Source organism: Arachis ipaensis, chromosome B10 (genome assembly GCF_059453495.1).
Source record: "Arachis ipaensis isolate K30076 ecotype BB chromosome B10, ASM5945349v1, whole genome shotgun sequence".
In the NCBI taxonomy this organism is placed as follows: domain Eukaryota; kingdom Viridiplantae; phylum Streptophyta; class Magnoliopsida; order Fabales; family Fabaceae; genus Arachis; species Arachis ipaensis.
The window spans coordinates 77,053,664-77,075,356 of NC_142435.1; the positions used below are offsets into that span (position 1 = coordinate 77,053,664).

The 21,693-nt window shown below is 40.2% G+C and overlaps 2 protein-coding genes across 2 annotated transcripts; both read right to left on the reverse strand.

Moving 5' to 3' along the window:
• Positions 1-9,694: 9,694 nt before the first annotated feature.
• On the reverse strand, positions 9,695-10,387 carry LOC148580501 (uncharacterized). The gene has a single exon (XM_088492251.1). The coding sequence runs from the start codon at positions 10,385-10,387 to the stop codon at positions 9,695-9,697; it is 693 nt and encodes a 230-aa protein (XP_088348377.1).
• A 2,438-nt stretch (positions 10,388-12,825) lies between these two features.
• Positions 12,826-13,320, reverse strand: LOC148580502 (uncharacterized). The gene has a single exon (XM_088492252.1). It carries the CDS (start codon positions 13,318-13,320, stop codon positions 12,826-12,828), a length of 495 nt encoding a protein of 164 aa, XP_088348378.1.
• Positions 13,321-21,693: the final 8,373 nt, after the last annotated feature.

Here is a 21,693-nt window from a genome sequence, read left to right on the forward strand (position 1 = left end):
TGCTCTAATGCACGATTCTTCATGGTGGGAGAAGAACTTCACACAGCAGGAAAAAGCTGACCAGCTGCTCCCTACGCATGATCCTATAAAATTTGCAAACCGGTACTGTGAGCTGAAGTACCCGGCTTTTGCAAACTCCAGAAATCGATACCTGGAACGAACTCTGAAGATTCCAGAAGCACTCCAGCAGTACACCACTGAGAAAATCAAGCAAAGGGGCTGGCTCTTTCTAGAAAGAACACTGACAGAGGTCAATGCATCTTGGGTCCGGGAATTCTACTGCAACTACTACCTCACCACCCTAGATGCAGTGAACCTGAGAGGAAAACAAATTCTGGTCACTGAGGAGGCCTTAGAGGACATTCTCCGGCTCCCAGCCACGTCCGATCAGCCTGATGGTTATTCAAAGGCTGAGGAGGACATGCGTCAGATGCAGTTTGATTGGGATGCTGTAAAGGCACGGATAGCTCTCGACCCGACAGTCCCTTGGGAGATGGGTCAGGACACTACCATGCCTAGAGGGATCAAGAGAGCATACTTAAACGATGAGGCTCGGTTATGGCATCAGATCTTGAGTAATTATGTGATGCCGAGTACTCACGAGACGGAGATCCTGGCTGCTATGATCACCCTCCTTTGGTGCGTGCTGGAGGGTAAGGACCTTTATCTGCCACGTTTCATTCAGCACTATATGGCCAGGGTCCACGTCCGAGGCACCCTCCCTTTTTCGTATCTGGTTACACAGCTTGGCCGTCGAGCTGACGTGCCATGGGAGGATGCCGATGAGAGACCACCAGCGGCAGATTGCAGGAAGATCATTCCGCACAGCCGGAACTTCATAGCTTTGGGCCACAGACCACCACCATTCACTACTACTGATGAGTCAGCCCCACCGTCTGCTGGACCCTCTTCCTCCACTGCTGCACCACCTACCCCTGCTACCACCACTGCACCTCCACCTACCACAGAGCCCGTCTATCATCTGGTGCACCGCTTGTTTCAACGACTTGACCAGATGGAGCGTCGCAACAAGCGGCGCTATGAGCACCTAAAGCTGATGATACGATCCGGTGAGATCCCCTCTGAGCCCGACACACCGTCCGAGGCATCTGAGGAGGAGGCGGATGCGCCCGAGGCAGAGACCCATCCCCAGGGAGAGGCAGCACCTGCCGCACCACAGGCAGCAGTCCCACATCAGATTGAGGCTGCGAATCTTGAGATCCCGATCCAGTCAGCACCTCCTCCACAGCAGCCAGACCCTCAGCCCACCACCACCACTGAGACTCCAGCTACCATCCCTTCCAGTGATGACACTCCTTCACACTCGGCTTGATTGAGCATCGGGGACAATGCTTCCTTTTAAGTGTGGGGAGGTCGCCATCTCTGGCGGTTATTTTGGTGAACCACTACATTTTTTTCTTTTATTTTGGACATTTTTCTGTATTTTTCTTTTTACTGTTATTTTCTGAGTACTTATACATTGCTTTTATGTATTTTTACTCTATTTTCTACATTTTGCATCTTTAGTTCATATTTTAGCCATTTAGTTTATTTTAGTTATTTAGTTTAGTTTGCAATTCTGATTTATTAGTGGATTAATTAGTATAGTTTACCCTTTTTAGCATAAGATAGTATAGTTTAAATAGAAAAATATAAAAAGGAAGTAAGCTAGGAAATTGAACATATCAGATTTAAATCCACAAACCTTATATATAGCATTACATGATGTAGTTAAGCTGCAACATTTCATCAAGGAGGAATATTAAAACTTTAAAAGCTACCCTAAATAAATTTTTTATGAGAATAATGGGATTTTTTAACTAAACCTGCATACAATATATAAATGATATATGATGCTTGAGTTAGAGAACACACAGCCTGTGAGTCTTGAGCTTAATTGTATGGTTGCATTCAAACCATAATTTCATTTCTGTGTGTTTTATTTCTTTTTATTCTGATATTCTTTACTTTGCTTTAATCCATATGTCCAATTATAGAATATAGAATGTAGATACATACCAAAAGAATGATTGAGGCCATCGTTTAATTTTAGCTCACTTACCCCAAAAATAGCCTACCTTTTACATCATCCTTGTTAGCCCCCTTGAGCCTTTAAAATCCCTTTTATTCTATTTAGCCACACTACTAGCCTTAAGCAGAAAAACAAAATAAAATCCCAAGTTGAATCCTTGGTTAGCTTAAGATAGAAAATTATGAATAGATTAGAACATGGGAAACCTATTGGGAACATGGGTGATAGAAACAAAAGGTAGAGAAGTTAAAAGAAATAAAATAAATTTGGGAAGCATGCTCATGAGAAAATCAAAGTGATTAAATTGCCATGTGCCTTGAAAAAAAAAAAAGAAGAGTTATTTTTCAGCATTTAAATAAAAGGGGGATACAAAAGAAATTCCCCAATGCAAAATAAAAGCAATGCACATGGAATAAAAAAAATAAATAAATAAAAAGTGAAACATGAGTATGTAACAATAAGTGGGATAATATTGGAAAATAGGTAAAGAGATTTTGTTTTACTAAATATGTATGTTAGGTGAGATCTTAGTCTAATTAAGGATTCACTTATTAGCTCACTTGACCCTATACATAAATCCTTACCTTTACCTTGACCCCATTAAAACCTCAATTAAAGACCTCATGACTTTTTGGTATGACTATATTCTATAATTGTTGATTGGTTAGATGAAGAACAAAGCTATAGAAAGTAAGAATAAAAAGAAAAATAGAGTGAATAAACCCAATAAACACTAAGTGACTAGAAAGTAAACACAAAATCCAGTGAGGGTTCAATAACTCATCAACATATATCTGTACTTAATTTACTAATTATTTTGCAAGTTTGTACAATATTTTCTTTCCCATCTCATTTGCTAAAATGCTTTATTATTTAAGGGTTGGCTATATATATATACAAGACTCCTTGAGAATGTGAATTAACTTGGCTACATGTAAGCTTTATATATGAGTGAATAATTTAGAGTTGTATGATGCATCATTCATTTAGGTAGTTGCATATGAATTAGGTTGCATTGCATGACATTCCATCACTTTAACCTTAATTATTTACCTTGGATTTAGCATGAGGACATGCTAGTGTTTAAGTATGGGGAGGTTGATAAACCCATATTTCATGAGTTCTTTTGTGCTTAATTTGAGTGATTTATACAATCCTTCACCTACTTATTCACATTAATTGCATGGTTTTACTTTCCCTTCCTTATTATGTCATATTGTGAAAAACATGTTTCCTAAGCTTTAAAAATTAATTATTTTAATTACCTTTATTTCCATTCGATGCCGTGATTAGTGTGTTGACTAGTTTCAGATTTTCTAAGGCAAAATGACTTAAAGGATGGAAAAGGAAACATACAAAATAGGAAGGAGAAGGCAAAACAGAGCTTTAAGGAAACTGGTATCCACGCGACCGCATGGACGAAGCGATCGCGTGCCAAGCACGAATCAGCAGCGACGCGGCCGCATGACTGACGCGACCGCGCGCCTTAAGCAGAACGCACATGACGTGGTCGCATGACTGACGCGACCGCTGGCAAGGGAAAGCTCCAAATGACGCGACCGCGTGACCCACAATCCAGGTTTTATATTTCTTCTTGCTTTAAGAGTGACTCTCAATCCAGGTTTTATATTTCTTTGTTTTAAACTTCCCTTTTCACTTTATTTATTTATTTCAGTATCTGAGTTGGCTATTTACCTTTATAATTGGATTTATGAATTCTTCCATGTTACAGACTGTTATTTGAATTAATGATAATTGAGGTATTTTCAGTTTATGATTGTTCTCTTTGATTTAAGTTACCATTGCTTCCCATCTAAGGATATTTTTATTATTCCAGCAATTTTACTTTTTCCCCTTTTGGTCCTGGTTAAGAATTCAGTAACTCAACAGTTATTAAACTCAACATAACTGATAATCATTATCTTGCTAATTGAGCTGAACTTAGGCAATCCCATCCTTTTTAATTAGTCCCTTGACTTTCTGTTGCCCTAGTACAGGTTGATCAAGTGGAGTTTAGATTCAACTTTCATTATAGTTGAGAGAGATAACTACGTTGGACCTCCAACTTCTCTTACCTTGCCAAAAGTCTGCTTTATAGTATTTATTTATTTTAATTGCTATTTACTTTACTTGTCATTCAAATTACTTGCTTCTCATCTTCTAAACCCCGATTACAACCTTTATAGCCAATAATAAGAACACACTTCCTCGCAGTTCCTTGAGAAGACGACCCGAGGTTTGAATACTCGGTTAACAATTTTAATAAGGGGTTTGTTACTTGTGACACCCAAAACGTTTGCACGAAGGAATTTTTATCGGTTTAGAGACTATATCTGCAACGCGACTGTTTCTATGAATCTCTTTACTGGTAAAAATCCTAACGTCAGCCTCAGTCACATAAATGTATTCATACATCAAACAATGGAAATATAGAATTAAGCAAGACAAAGATCACAGTCTTAGAGAGAAGAACACACACCAAAATAAAATAATGGTTGATAAGATGCAACCAATCAAATAGGTTCAAAAATCTCACTAGGGTAGTGTGTTTGAGCTCTAAAACCATGTTCCAAATTAAATTTCTTCAAGCAAGTTAAACAAAAATTTTAATTCAAATAAGTAAAATGCCCTAAAACAGTTTCTTGAAAAGGAAATCATTACTTCAACCAAGTTGTCCTAGCAGGAAAGAAATGGTAGAATGTGTACAAACTCTAACTATAATACAATGCAACAACTAATAACAAAAAGAAATTTAAGACATAGGTATTGAGGGTGAGAGGTTGTTACCTTTGGGAGTCAGTTACCGACCTCCCTACACTTAAAGCTTAGCACGGTCCTCCGTGCCATCAGTGATCCGCAAAGTGTGTCCAGGATCGCCACTTCCAATGGCCAAAAGATGGGGGGGACAGGGCGCCTCCATGTCCACCTCTTGATCGCTTGCATCGCCATTAGTGGAAGTCGAGTCCGAGGTGTCGGGTTCCTCCATAAGCGGGTTAGAACACCCAATGAGCTTCTTCAAGTATTCATAGCGGCGCTTGTTGCGTCGCTCAATCTGCTCAATCCTCTAGCCTTGCCAATCTACCTTCTCAAGGAGCTCAAGTAACAACTGGTGGGTGGATTATTGTGGTGCATGTGGTGTCGATGATGGTAGAGCCGATGATGATGGAGCTTCCAAAGATGGGTCCTCATTCCAGCTCACGGGTGGCACTTGAAACCAAATATATTTTCCATTCGGGACAATTTCGTCGTCCCTTGGAATCATGGCCTTCACATCCCTAGCCTCATAGGAAACTCCAGCCGCAGACATCAAGTCTGTAACCAAAGCAGGAAAAGGTAGGTTGCCCACTATTTGCGCTCGACCCATAGCTTGGCGGATGAGTCGTGAAAAGTTGAGAGGTTTCTCTGTGAGGATACACCAAACAAGAATGGCCATGTCTACAGTAATAGTGGACTCATGAATGCTCAGCAATACATAATGAGACATGATTTGTGCCCACACTCGAGCCTCCATAGTGAGCGCTTGTGTGGAGATGCACTTGGGTTGAGTCTTGCTTTTTCCATGGATCCACTCGCTACCGGGTTGAGCAATGACCCGGAGGAGGGGATCCCAGTCAAAATCGTATTTCTTGTGCTCAAGTTGTGCTTCTTGGTAGGCATCCATCCCATCTGGACTTGGTAAAATCTCAAGTACCCACTGAATAGCGTCTTCCGATATAGGAACTTACTTTTGGTGCACAAAAACTGATTGAAGGGTGGGCGTGTGATAATTGGAGTAGAACTCAACGACCCAAGATAGATTAACTTTCCTCGGCCTCCGATTTAGGAATCCCCAATGCCTCTTCTCAATGCGGGGCATCACAAAATGAACAAAGTATTATGGAAGAAGTAGGAGGTGCTGATTGTGGTAGTTTCTATTGAACAAGATAGGTAACATCCGCTCACAATAGCGGTTAGTGAATCTTGCAGAGTCCTTTGCGAGAACTTCCTTCTCCGCTTCATTAATGCGGATGGCCCACTTTAACCGCTTAGAAGGTGGCTTGACTTTTGAGGAAGTTTGTGCCTTAGCAGGTGGTCTTTGAGTTGCCTTCTTCGCAGGTGTCTTTTTAGAAGCCTTCTCCTTCCCTTTCTTGGTGGCCATCCTGAAAAAGGAAGAAAAAGCGAACACATTAAACTCAGAGAGATAAACACTGGAATCAAGAAGATGCAACATGCGAGTAAGGCATCAATATGATCATGGGGGCATAGCACCAGCACTAGATGCAAGAGTGAAAGAAGCATGCAAGTGTAAATCATGAGAAGAATAAACTCAAGCATCGATAACAATAATGATAGACACATGCGAATCAAACCAAAAATAATGAGCATGTGGATGATGAAAATTTATGGAGACTAAGCTCAATGCACACGGAGTGTAAGTGTTGCAAAAAAGAAGCACTAGGTTGAAAGAATAAGATCAAAGATGAATCAAAGTGTCATTGGTGCATTTTAACAAACACTTGAGGTGCATATCATACACACTAAGTAAGTTGATAAGTCTAAGTTTGTAATATGGCCCAAAATAAAACATCAACTACCAAAGCAATACCGCATGAGATAAACAAGTCAAGAGATATTAAAATAATCCATTAATCCACCAACTTGAAATGCCAACACCAATAACAAAAAATGTAAGGAGAAAACAACTAATAGAAAGCAACAAAGAACACAACTAAAATGCAAATAAGGGCAATTAAAATGTTTGAATGCAATAAACAAAAGAAGGGTTGAAGAGTAGAAGAAAGTAAGAAAGAAAACCTTGAAAAGAATGGGAAGAGAGGAGGGTAAATGCAAGTAAGAAGAAGATAAGAAGGGTGAGAAGAGAAAAGAAAAAGAGAAAGGAGCTGGGACCACCGAAGGTGGTGGTCGCTGGTGGTGGTGCAAGAGGGGAAGAGGAGAGAAAGAAGTAAGGGGAAAGAAGATAGAAGAAAGAAGAAAGAAGAATGAAAATAAAGAACAAGAATGAAGGAAAGCAGGGCAGTGCGCTAGTTAAATTCAATTGGTGCTATGACGCGTGTGCGTCACCCACGCATATATCTAAAAGAGAAAGTGACACATAAGCGTCGATCACGCGTCCGCGCGGGACGCCTAAAAGTGAAAGTGATGCGTGATGACTTACATCATCTACCTCGTTCTCTTATCTAAAAGGATCATAGAATTGGTAAAATCTCATTCAAGTGATGCAATTATATGAACTATATGATGAATTTATGGGACATTGCTTTGAAATGAGTCTTGCTTGAATTTCAGGTGAAAAGAGCAACAAAGGATGAAGAAAGCAAGAAAAAGAAGAAAAACAGAGAGAGCCTTGGATACAGGGGAGCGCCTCTGGCACTGCGCTTTCACAGCAATGCCCTGCATTCCCCAGGAGAGCGCCTTTAGCGCTGCGCTTTGCACAAAAAATGTTCTTCATATCCAGGAAAGCGCCTTTGGCGCTACGTTTTTGAGAAAAGCGTTTTTCATCTCCGGAAGAGCGCCTTTGGCACTCCATTTTTTACCAAAGGCGTCTACGATAGTGGAGTGGGAAAGTTCGGCTGGTGACGCGTACGCGTGAAAGTGAGATTTTTGACGGGTCACATGAACGTGTGAGTGACGCGTACGCGTGAAATGCTACTTTTGCAAGGTCCCGCGTACACATGGACAAAGCGTTCGTGGGATGGTGATATTTTTGGAAGACCACACGTGCGCATGGACGAGGCATACGCATGGAAGAGCGTCTTTGGCACTAACGCTACGCTTTTCCCAAAAGCGCTGAAGATGACGCGCACGCGTGGGGGACGCGTACGCGTGACAAGTGCCAAAAAGCTTGATGACGCACACGCGTGGGTGATGCGTACGCGTGAATACACGAATGCTATGCTTTTCTGAAAATGCTACGCCAGCCTGGGAGCAGAATATTCACACTAACTGAAAGTGTGAAAGGCCCACTTTGAGATACTTGCAAGTACACTTGAGAAGGCAGTAGACTTTGTATAAATAGTTGGTATCTTGAATCCAAGCGGGGAATTCTGGCTGGCACTCCTTTTAGACTTTTGGAACTTTTACCTTTCTTATTTTTTTGTACATCGTTTAATTTTCAGTTGGGAAATTCTGTTTGTACTGGAAGCTATGAGTAGCTAACTTCCCTCTCATTGGGGGAGGGAGCTCTATTGAACTTGATGGATTAATTGATAGTGAATTTCTTCTTCTCTTCATCTCTCTTTGATTTGTTTGAAGGAATTTCGTTCTTCATGCTTAGTGTTCAATCATCTTGGAAAAGAGGTTAAATGCAAGTTGGGTTTCATAGGAACCTTGGAAAAGAAAACATGAAACCATGCTTGAAATCCCTTCTCACATTCAGTAGATCTGGGTTTTGGGATTGGATATGGTGACATGAAATCTGTCCAAATATTTGGATTTATGAGGATGTGTGGTAAAGTCAGGGACCAAGCTTATCTCTCTTCATGAGCAATTAGACCAAGGAATTTGCTGATTATCAAGATTTGAGAGATTAAATCACCAAGGAATTGGGGTTCAATCAATCATGATTTCCAAGAGGTCAATGAGTTACATGATTGAAAATGAGATGATCTGAATTTAATCCAAAGAGAGCAATATCTCCCAATCCTAATGAATCTTCCCTATTCTTTATAGCTTTCTTTAATTTCTGTTATCATCACATTCTCTATTTACAATTCAGTCATTTATGTTTCTGTAATTTACTTTCATGCTCTTTACATTTTTGCATTTTATTGCTTTCCTTTATCTTTAAGTCATTTATAATTCTGCTATTTAGAATTCTGCACTCAACAATTCTTCTTAATTAGCTTGACTAATTCACCCAGTAACTAAAGTTGTTCAATCAATCAATCTCTGTGGGATTCGACCTCACTCTTGTGAGTTATTACTTGACGATAATATGGTATACTTGCCAAAGACAGGTTCATTATAGTGATATAGTGAATTTTCGATCATCAACGCGTATGCGTCGGGAAAGCGTGCGCGTGATAATTTTTTGGGCTAGACGCATGAAACTTGCACAGTTCCATCAGAACTCGATGGTTTTTGTATAATGCAGCAACATCATTTTCATGAAAATAGTGCGACGCATATACGTCGCTCACGCCTACGCGTGGGTGGGCAAAAAAACAAATGACGCATAAGCGTCAGCGATGCGCACGCGTGGGTTGGATTGTGCACCTAGCACCCCATTCGTATGGTTCCAGCACAAGTCTCTGGTTTTTGTACCAGGCAGCAGCTGCATGGTAGCATTAGCATACGACGTGTGTGCTTCGTTCATGCACACGTATGGGAAGAGAAAAATTCTGAGTGACGCGTATGCGTCAGCGAGGTGTACACGTGGGATGGTTTATGCGGCCTCGCACCCCACCCGCATGGTTCCATCACAACTCTCTGTTTTGGAACCATGCAGCAGCATACTTCCTGCATCGTTCTTACACCTTTTTTTTTAACTTAAAATCAGTAAAAGCAATTAGAGCACAAAACAAGCAAAGCGAACGCAAGAAAATTAAGTAAAGATACTAAAACTAAGTAAAAGAAGCTGTAGATAAGAAAGATCATACCATGGTTGGTTGTCTGCCACCTAGCACTTTTCTTTAACATCGTTAAGTTGGTCTGTCTATGAGCTCAGTCCTCTTCCTTGGCCAGGTTTTTCAAGAGAAAGATCTCTAGCTCCTTGTTGTTCTTCATCTTCACACCATGATAGAGTTTCAAATGGTGGCCATTGACTTTGAAGAAGGTAGGGCTTGAGGTGTGACTCAAGTGGACAACTCCATATGGTTCAACCTTTTTCACCACATATGGTCCATCCCACCTTGACCTCAGTTTGCCCGGCATTAATCTCAACCTTGAGTTATAGAGAAAGGCTTTCTCGCCAGCTCTAAACTCTCTTCTCTTGATGTTCTGATCATGTACCGCATTTACCTTTTCTTTGTAGAGCCTCAAGTTTTCATAAGCTTCTAACCAAATGCACTCTAATTCGTCCAGTTGCAATTTCCTTTCAACTCCGGCTCCTCCTAATCTTGAGTTACATTCCTTCAAAACCCAATAAGCCTTGTGTTCTACCTCTACCGGAAGGTGACAAGCCTTTCCATAGACTAGCCGGAATGGACTCATGCCAATCGGTGTCTTGTAAGTCGTCCGATTTGCCCATAGTGCATCTCCGAGCCTAGAGCTCCAATCCCTCCTATGGGGTTTACCCATCTTCTCGAGTATGCGCTTAATCTCTCTATTAAACACTTCGTCCTGGCCATTTGTTTGGGGATGATAAGCCGTAGCCACCTTGTGAATAATGCCATGTTTCTTCATCAAACCTGTCATTCTTTTGTTACAAAATGAGAGCCTTGATCACTCATGATTGCTTGTGGTGATCCAAAGTGGAAAATGTGGTTATTTCGAGAAAAAGAGACAACCATGTTAGCATCATCAGTACGGGTAAGAATTGCTTCCACCCACTTAGAAACATAATCAATGGCTAACAGAATATATAAGAAACCATTCGAGCTTGGAAAGGAACCCATGAAGTCAATGCCCCAAACATAAAAAATTTCACAAAATAACATGAGTTGTAGGGGCATCTCATCCCTCTTGGATATGTTTCCGAACCTTTGGCATTGGTGGCAAGAGTTACAGAAAAGATTTGCAGCCTTAAAGAGTGTGGGCCACTAAAATCCGCAGTCTAAGACTTTTCTTGCAGTTCTTTGAGGACCGAAGTGGCCACCACTTTTAGAAGAGTGGCACGCCTCTATGATAGACTAAATTTTGGATTGTGGAACACACTTTCTAACTATTTGGTCGGCATTACATCTCCACAAATATGGATTATCCCATATGTAATACTTGGACTCGCTTTTGAGCTTGTCCTTCTGATGTTTAGAAAAATGTGGAGGAAAGGTGTGACTAACAAAATAATTACCAAGGAACTACCTCGGATATTGCTTGCAAGCTATCAAGAGGAAATGCATCATTGATAGGAGTGGAGTCACTTTTTATATGCTCTAGGCGAATCAAGTGGTCCGCCACTAAATTTTGCGAACCACTCCTATCCTTGATCTCTAAATCAAACCCTTGTAATAGCAATATCCAATGGATTAACCTTGGCTTTGATTCTTTCTTAGCTAGCAAGTACTTCAAAGGCGCATGGTCTGAATATATTACCACTTTGGTTCCAAGTAAATAGGCCCATAATTTATCCAAGGCAAAAATAATTGCTAGAAGTTCCTTTTCAGTGGTCATATAGTTAGACTGGGCACCATCTAATGTCTTACAAGCATAAGCTATGATATAGGGATCCTTACCTTTGTGCTGAGCAAGCGCCGCTCTTACCGCATAGTTAGATGCGTCGCACATAATCTTAAATGGCCTACTCCGAGCAGGCCCTCTCACAATAGGAGCTTGGGTTAAGGCAATCTTCAGCTTGTCAAATGCTTCTATACACTCTTCACTCAAGTCAAACTCTACATCTTTTTGCAACAAACGGGAAAGGGGTAGTGCAACCCTACCGAAGTCCTTGATGAAATACTGGTAGAAACCTGCATGACCAAGAAAAGAACAGACTTCCCTCACAGAAGAGGGGTAAAGTAAACCAAAAATAACATCAACCTTGGCAGGATCAATAAATATACCAGTATTAGAGACAACATGACCTAGAACAATACCTTGCTTTACCATAAAGTGACATTTTTCAAAGTTAAGCACAAGGTTTGAACTAGCACATCTTTCTAATACTCTAGCAAGATTATCCAAACAAAGATCAAAAGAATTACCATAAACACAAAAATCATCCATGAATACTTCCATACAGTGCTAAAGAAGATCCGAAAAGATGCTCATCATGCACCTTTGAAACGTAGCCGGTGCATTACATAAACTAAAAGGCATCCTTTTGTATGCATACGTTCCAAAAGGGTATGTGAAAGTGGTTTTCTCTTGCTCTTCCAGAGCAATATGGATTTGAAAATAACCAGTATAGCCATCTAAAAAGCAATAATGTGACTTTCCGGACAAGCGATCAAGCATTTGATCGATGAATGGTAGTGGATAGTGATCCTTGCGAGTGGCCAAGTTCAAGCACCTGTAGTTGATGCAAACTCTCCATACCCCAGACTTCTTCGGAACCACTTGTACCGAGCTAACCCACTCACTATCCGAGATTGAATAGATAATGTCGGCCTCAAGTAGTCGGGTCACTTCTTTCTTCACAACTTCTAGAATTATGGGGTTCAACCGCCTTTGAGGTTGACGGATAGGCTTGGCTCCCTCATCTAGAAAAATGTGATGCTCACAAACTTAAGGGCTTATACCAACTATGTCTGCCAAATTCCACTCAATAGCTTTCTTGTTCCCTCACAGTACATTAAGCAATCTTTCCTCTTGTTGGGAGGTAAGCTCCTTTACAATGATCACCGGGAGCTTTTGATTTTCTTCAAGATAGGTATACTTAAGATGGAGTGGAAGTGGCTTCAATTCCATATTTAGCTCATGGCTTGGCACTTGATTATCCGGTAGCATCAGATGTGGCAAGGTGTCTTCATCATATTCAGGAGGTTTCCCCACACTTGAACCTTGAACCGTGTTCTTCTCATCCACTATATCCTGGTGGATTTCAGCCACAATATCATCAATCATATCACACCGGAAGATAGAATGGTCTTCCAGTGGATGCTTCATAGCCTCATCAAGATTGAAACTCATTGCTCTTCTATCAATTTCAAAGGGATAGGTACCCAAAAAAGCATACAATTTAAACTGGGAGATTTTCAAGAATGGCCTTCCAAGCAAGATAGATGATGGTCTTCCGGAGTCATTAGGGGCATCTCAAGAATGTAGAAATCAATTGAAAAAGTCAACCCCTTAATGCTCACTAAGACATCTTCCGTAATGCCAACCACCAAGATTATGCTTTTATCCACCAAAACAAAACGTGCTGCCGACCTTTTCAACGGTGGAAGCTTCGATGCATCATAAATAGATAAAGGCATAATGCTGACACAATCACCTAGGTCACACATGCAATCAACAAATTGTATACCACCTATAGTGTAAGTAACCAGACAAGGACTAGGATCACCACATTTCTCCGGTATAACACCCATCAAAGCTGAAATTGAGCTACCCAAAGGAATAGTTTCTAGATCATGAATCTTCTCCTTATTCATGCACAAATCTTTTAGAAACTTAGCATAGTTAGGAACTTGGCGAATAGCATCAAAACAGGGAATAGTTACCTCGACCGTTTTGAAGATATCCACCATTTTGGGATCTAGCTCCACTTGCTTCTTGGTCCTCCTTGCTAGGTGTGGAAAAGGAATTGGAATAGCCTCTTTCAAAACGTTTTCTTCCTTAGGAACTCAATCCTTCGGTTGAGAAACTTCTTCTTCAACCGCCTCTTGTACCTCATCCTCATCTTCAACATCTTCTATCTCAACAATATCTTCATCCTGAGTGGATTCTCTTGAGCTTGGCTCCTCGGGACTCCTCTCTTGCAATGTAATGCCGGACTTCAAGGTGATGGTATTGATTCTACCTTTGGAGTTAGGTAAGGGTTGAGAGCGAAGTGCACTAGAGCTTGGAGGTTGAGTATTGGAGGTAGAGGGTGGGTCCTTCTAGGATATAAGAGCTTGGAGAGTAGAGGTGAGACCGGTGAGGCTAGAGATAAGTGTAATTTGAAGCTCTTTTTTTCCTTAAAGAATAGAGCGAAACGTTTCATCTTCGTTGGAGGAAGAAGGAGGGTAGGTAATTTGGGGTACTTGTGGTTGGGTGATTTGAGGTACTTGAGCTTGCCTTGGTGAGATGGTTGGTACCTTTAACCTTGGTTTTATTGTTGGTAGAGGGTTTTATTGATACCGATTTTGTTGGTAATTATTGTTCCACCTTTAGTTTGCATCATTGTCTCTTCCTCCTTGGTTGTAGTTGTGTCTCCATCCTTGGTTGGGATTCTCTTGCCAACCTTAGTTGTAGTTACCCCCTTGATTATAGTTACCACCTTGTTGATAATACCCTTGATTTGGACGGTTGTAATAAGCATTGGTAGCCGCTGATAAACCCCGTTTTTAGGGTTTATAATGTGTAGATTTTGAGGTTTTTATCAATGATCTTCCACACTTATTCATATAAAAATGCATCATTTTGTGTTCCTTTCCTAATTTTGCTTCATAGATGAAAACATACTTCTTTTGCATTAAAATTGATATATCGTAATCCTCCTCTATTAACATTTGATGCCATGACCCATTTGTTAAGTGGTCTCAGAAGTTATAGGGCAAAAAAAATGGCTAAGAGAGATGAAGGAAGCATGCATGAATGGAAGGAGCATGGAAAAATTAGAGTTTTGAAATTTGGGCATGGGCTCGCACGCGCACCAAACGCGTACGTGTCAATGTGCATCCTCAGAGCCGGCTAGATGGAGCGAAACGAGAAGCCGGTGCGCTTATATGGCTGAGCCAGAAATCCTTGGACGCGCACACGCACTGCGCGCCTGCGCGTGGATCGCAAAAAGCCACAGGAACACATATGCGTACTGTGCGCGTACGCGCCGATAGCCACACGTGATTTTTTAAGAAGAAAACGTGACCAGTGATTTCAGGTAAGGGTACGCCCTATTTTGGGGCAGAATTCTAGCGGGAAGAGCATAAGAAGACCAAGGATTAAGGAGATTGGGACAATTAGACATTATTCTAGATATTTTAGGTAGTTAGTTACATTTTGATTTTTAGAGAGAGAAAGTCCAACTTCTCTCTAGGATTTTACTCTCTCCATTGCAATTCTCCTTTGATTTCTTGGTGAGATCCATTGCTAATTCACTTTTACTTTGATACAAGTTTTAGATCTACTCTTCTTATACTCTCCATTAGTGTTCTCTTGATTCATTCACTTGGATCTAGATTTGTGACATTGTTACTTTGAATTTTGATTAATGAATTGAGGAATTTCATTCAATTGCTTAATTGTTGATGATTGCTTGAATTAGATAGCTTTAATTCAATTCCTTTCTATCAATTTCATCATGTCTTCTATGATTGCCTACCAATTATTTGTGAAATTGACAACCCTAGCTATGGAGTAGATTTCTCTTACTTGTCTTAGGGGTTGAGTTATTGGAGACACTTGAGTAGTGGATATCAATTGTTGATTAGGAATTGAGAATTGCTAATTGAATTGGAGTGCACTAAAGCTAGACTTCCCTAGGGTTAAGCTAGAACTTGTGACTCAAGTTAGTTACTTTCACTTGACTTTCCACCATCATTAGGGGGTTAACTATGTGAAGCAATAATCAAGTCTTATCACAATTGAAGGAGACTACAATGATGGAACTTCCAATACTCACCATTGGCCAAGGCTTTTATCTCAATTAATTGTTGTTTACTTTTGTTAGTTTGAATTCTTGCACTAACTCTTAAAACCACAAAAGACTTCCTAATCAATGATGTGCATTCTAAGGCAATTCCTAGGGAGAACGACCCGGGATTAATACTCTCGGTCATAGATTTTAGAATTATTTGATGCGATATTTGCATGTCGGTTAGACTATACTCACGACTGGATTCATTGCTAATTTCTATACCGGCATAAGAATTTCGTTCATCAAAATGGTGCCGTTGTCGGGGATTTGCTTATGTGTGCCATTCTATTGGTTAGTGCAAATATGTTAATATGTGGATACTTGCATTTTTCTCTTGATTGTTTGTTTGTTTGATTTTCAGTTTGGATTAATCTTTGCTTAAGTACCATTTGATGTCATGAGCTTCTTATCTCCTTCATTGTATGATGCGTTCATTACCAAATCCGAGCTTAGCCCCATTTGATTTAGAAATTGAAAGAACTTTGTTTCATATTAGGCAAGCTCGGATGCGGTTAACCTTTGAAGAAGGTGAAAAGGTTTTTACCAATTCACCAACCATATCCGAGGTGGATTCCGAATCGTCATCCAAAGAAGGCACTAATTACTCTTCCGTTGATACTACTAATAGTTCTTCTTTTGATCTAGGTGTTGACAATATGGCCACTCCAAGGAGAGTTACTCTCAAGGAAGCGGGTGCACCGGACTTCATTCTTCAACCTCTTCATGTGCTTCATCCCAACTTGAATGCAAACTTTGAACTCAAGACCGCTCTCATCAATCTTCTACCAAAGTTCCATGGACTTCCCGCACAAGATCCAATTATACACCTCAAGGACTTTCATGGTGTATGCTCGATCACTAGGCGGGAAGGATCCGATGAAGTGGCCATATGATTGTTTGCCTTCCCCTTCTCTCTTGAAGGAAGAGCCAAGGAGTGGTTTTATACCTTAACTAGTGATGTTGTCTCCGATTGGAACTTGCTTAGAAGAGAATTCCTAGATAAATTCATGCCCATAGAAATGACAGACAAGCTAAGGAAGGAGATCTCATGTATTGTACAAGGCGAGATGGAAACTCTATATGAGTATTGGGAGTGGTTTCGTAAACTTCTTGACTCATGTCCAAACCACATGATTGACACTCAAGTATTGCTTAGCTATGTGTGCCAAGGCATGAGAGAGCAAGATAAGAATCTATTGGATGCCTCAAGCAACGGTTCTTTGTCAAAGTATAGGACGGCGGAGGAGGCATGGCAACTCATTACCGACTTGGCCGAGTCCACTCAACATGCTGGACAGAGAATCAACTGCCCAAAGGCCGTGAATGAAGTCTCTTCTTGTGGTGAGACCGCCACCCTTACTAAAACCTTGTGTGAGATGACAAGTCTTCTAAAGTAACTCCAAGTGAATCAACAACAACCTCCACCATCTCCTCAACCCCAACAAAGCCAACAATTGGTCCCCCAAAAAGTATGTGGTATTTGCTCATGCTACTCCCATTACACGGATGAATGTCCGAGTCTCCAAGAAGATAACAATCTAGCGGCTACCCATAACTTTTATGATCGCCCCTTCTATGATCGCCCTAATCAAGGATACCATTCACAAGGGAGCAATTTCAACCAAGGGTACACCCAACAAAGAGGCAATTATAACCAAGGGAGTAGCAACTCTAATCAAGGTTGGAGGGATAGCTCCAACCAAGGTTGGCGGGACAATTATCAACAAGGAGGTAGGGACAATGGAGGCAACCAAAGATGAAATACCAACAATCCACAAAACCGATACTCACAAAACCCTCCAAATCAACAACCAAACCAAGGAAGGAACTACCAAACCTACATACCACCTCATAGACAACCACCTCAACCCAACCAATCATAAGCACCACAAATCACCTATCCTTCCACTTCTTCAAATCAAGATGAGACACTCCGGTCCATACTCCAAGGGCAAAAAGAACTCTAAAATACACTCAACTCAAGTCTCAATGGCCTCACTTCCACCCTCCAAGCCCTCATTGCTCGTATGGAGCAACCTTCTACCTCCACTCCTCAAGCTCCAAACTCTAGTGCCATACCTTCTCAACCTCTACCTAACCCCAAGGGTGGCATCAACACCATAGCCTTGAGGTCCGAAACTCAATTGAAAGAGAGGGGCTCAAAGGCACCTAGCCCAATGATAGTTGCTCAAGAGGAGGATAGAGTTGAGATAGAAGAAATAGAAGAGGAGGAGGAAGCACATGAGATAGTTGAAGATGAAGATCCTCAACCAAGGAGTGAAGTCCCTAGAAAGGAGCAAGTATTGGAGGAAGTGGCTTAACCAATTCCATTTCCTACATTGGCAACAAAGACTAAGAAGCGTGTAGAACTTGACCCAAAAATAGTAGAAATGTTCAAGAAAGTGGAGGTAACTATCCCTCTCTTTGATGCTATCCATCAAGTGCCTAAATATGCAAAGTTTCTTAAGGATTTGTGTATGAACAAAGATAGAATCCATGAGTTAGAAACTATTCCATTGGGGAGTTCTATTTTGGCTTCGATGGGAGCCATCCCGAAAAGGTGTGTTGATCCGGGCCCTTGCTTAGTCTCTTGTATCATTGATGGAGTTCAATTCATTGATTGTATGTGTGACCTTGGTGCATGCGTTAGTATTATGCCTCTTTCCGATTATCATATATTGAAGCTCCCACCGTTGAAGCAGTCGGCGGCTAGGTTTGTCTTGGCAGACAAGAGCATAATAATTGTGACGGATATTGCGGAAGATGTGTTGGTCAACATAAAGGGTTTGATATTTCCAATTGATTTTCATATCCTTGAGATGCCACCAAGTGAATCCGAAAGGACATCATCTATCCTACTTGGGAGGCCATTTTTGAGGACTTCTAGATTCAAGTTGGATGCCTATTCGGGAACCTACTCATTTGAGATAGATGGGAGAGTCGTGAGTTTTAGCTTAGAAGAAGCAATGAAGAACCCACCGGAGAACCATTCCATATTTCGGTGTGACTTAATTGACAACATTGTGGCCGAAGTGCATTATGCAAAGCTACATGAGAAACATATGATTGAAGAAAACGGTGAAGACCCAAGTGAAGAAGTTCAAGTGTCGAGTCAAGAGTAAAAGCTAGAATTGAAACCACTACCGCCCCACCTAAAGTACTCATACCTTGATGAAGCCCACAAGTTCCCGGTGATTATAGCAAGGGAACTAAATCCTCAATAAGAAGAGAAGTTGCTATGTGTTTTGAGGAAGAACAAAAGGGTAATAGGGTAGAGCTTGGCGGATCTAGTGGGGATAAGTCCCCAAGTGTGTGAGCACTGGATTTTCTTAGAAGAAGAAGCTAGATCCATTTTACAACCTCAAAGACGATTGAACCCTACCATTCTAGAGATTGTCAAGAAAGAGGTAACCTGGTTACTAGAGGCGGACATCATCTACCCCATTTCGGATAGTGAATGGGTGAGTTCCGTTCAAGTCGTGCCAAAGAAATCTGGGGTAACCACAATCAAGAATGAAAGCGGGGAGCTTATAGCAACAAGGGTGCAAAACTATTAGCGGGTATGCATAGACTACCGAAGGTTGAACTCGGCCACTAGAAAGGATCATTTTCCACTTCCGTTTATCGATCAAATGCTTGATCGGCTATCCGGTAAACTGTATTATTACTTTCTAGATGGCTATTCGGGGTACTTCCAAATACACATTGCTCTAGAGGACCAAGAAAAAACATTTACTTTCCCCTTTGGAACTTATGCCTACAAGCGTATGCCATTTGGCTTATGTAATGCACCGGCAACGTTCCAAAGGTGCATGATGAGCATATTTGCAGATTTTCTAGAGCAATGCATGGAGGTATTCATGGATGACTTCATGGTATATGGTGATTCTTTTGATCATTGCTTGGATAACCTTGAAAAAGTTTTGGAAAGATGTACTAAATCCAACCTTGTCTTGAATTTTGAGAAGTGCCTGACGTTAGGCTTTTTGCCAGTAAAGAATTTTATAAAAACAGTCGCGTTGTAGGTATAGTTTCTAAACCAACAGAAATCCCTTTGTACAAACATTTTGGTTGTCACAAGTAACAAACCCCTAAATAAATTGATAACCGAAGTATTTAAACCTCGGATCATTTTCTCAAGGAACTGCAGAGAAGTATGTTCTTATTATCGGTTATAGAGATTGTAAATCGGGGTTTTGAAGATGAGGAGCAAGTAATTTGAATTGCAATTGAAATAAGTAAAAGACTGTAAAGTAAATAAATAACTGTAAAATAAACTTTTGGCAAGGTATGAGAAATTAGAAGTCCTATCCTAGTTATCCTTATCAATGATGATGAAAATTGAATCTTAATTCCACTTAGTTAACCTTTGCTAGAGCAAGGGAAAGTCAAGTGACTAATTAGTTAGATCTTCAAATCCTAGTTAATCCCTAAGGAAAGATTGGGATTATTGAAGTTCAATTCAATTAGCAAAGATAACAATTATCAATCATGTTTGAGTTTGATAACTCCTGAGTTACTGATTTCTTAACCAAGACCAAAAAGGGAAAAAGTAAATCTACCGGAATAAAAATGTCTTCAGATTGGAAGCAACAGTAATATAAATAAAGGAGAGCAATAATAAACTAAAATACCTCAATTAACATTAATTCAAAAGAGTAATCTGTAACATAGAAGAATTCATAAATTAAATTGAAAAGATAAATAAAAAGGAATGTTGAACCTGATAGAAAGATAATCCTGAAAGCGAATAAAATCCTAAATCTAAATCCTAATCCTAAAGAGAGAGGAGAGAACCTCCCTCAAAACTACATTTAAATCATGAATAGTAACTAATTGGAGACTTTCTCTTGAATGGATGCATTCCCCCACTTCATAACCTCTGATCTGTGCCTTCTGGACTTGGATTTGGGCCAAAAAGGGCTTCAAAAATCGCTGGAAGCATTTTCTGTAATTTCTGGTGCGTGGCCTTTGTCACGCGTCCGCGTGGGTCACGCGGTCGCATCATTGGGAGTTTTTTCTTGTTACACAGTCGCGTTAGTCATGCGTCCGCGTCATATACGTTTCACTCAAGGCGCGCGATCGCGTCAATCACGCGGTCGCGTCGCTGTTGATTCGCGCTGGCATGCGGCTGCATCGTCCATGTGATGTCGTCGTTGCCAGTTTCTTCAAAAACTCCGTTTTATGCTTTCCTTCCAATTTTGTATGTTTCCTTTCCATCCTTTAAGTCATTCCTGCCTTAGAAGATCTGAAATTACTCAACACACGAATCACGGCATCGAATGGTAATAAAGAGAAATTAAAATAGTTATTTTTAAAGCATAGGAAACATGTTTTCCACATACATCACATAATAAGGAAGGAAAAGTAAAACCATGCAATTAATATGAACAAGTGGGTGAAGGATTGAATAAATCACTCAAATTAAGCACAAAATATATCATAAAATATGGGTTTATCAACCTCCCCACACTTAAACAATAGCATGTCCTCATGCTAAATCCAAGATAAAGAGTAAGGTAAGGTTGAAGTGGTGGAATCTCATGCAATGCAATCTATTCTAAATGCAACTAACTAAATGCATCATGCAATTCTTAATTGTTATTTACTTGTATATAAAGCTTACATGTAGTTGAATTAATTCACATTCTCAAGGAATCACATATACATAGCCAAACCATAGATAATGATAAAGCACTTTTACAATTGGGATGGGAGAGAAAAACATTTTATAAACTTGCAAGACAATTAATAATTCAAGCAGAGATATATGTTAATGAGCTATTCAACCCTCACTGGATTTTATATTTACTCTCTAGTCACTCAGTGTTTATTGGGTTAATCACTCTATTCCTCCTTTTATCCTTTCTTTCTACAACTTTGTTCTTCATCTAACCAATCAACAATTATAGAATATAGACATACCAAAAATCATGAGGTCTTTAATTAAGATTGTAATGGGGTCAAGGTAAAGGCAAGGGTATATGTATAAGGCTAAGTGAGCTAATTAAGCGAATCCTTGATTAGTCTAAGATCTCACCTAACATACATACTTTGTAAAGCAGAGCTTCTTTACCTATTTTCCCATATTTTTCCCACTTTTGATACATGCTCATATTTTAATTTTTTTTCTTGTCCCATGTGCATTGCTTTATTTTACATGTGGGGAATTCTTTTGTATCCCCTTTATTTAAATACTGGAAAATATATATATATATATATATATATATATATATATATATATATTTTTAATGCACATGGTAATTCAATTATTTTGATTTCACAT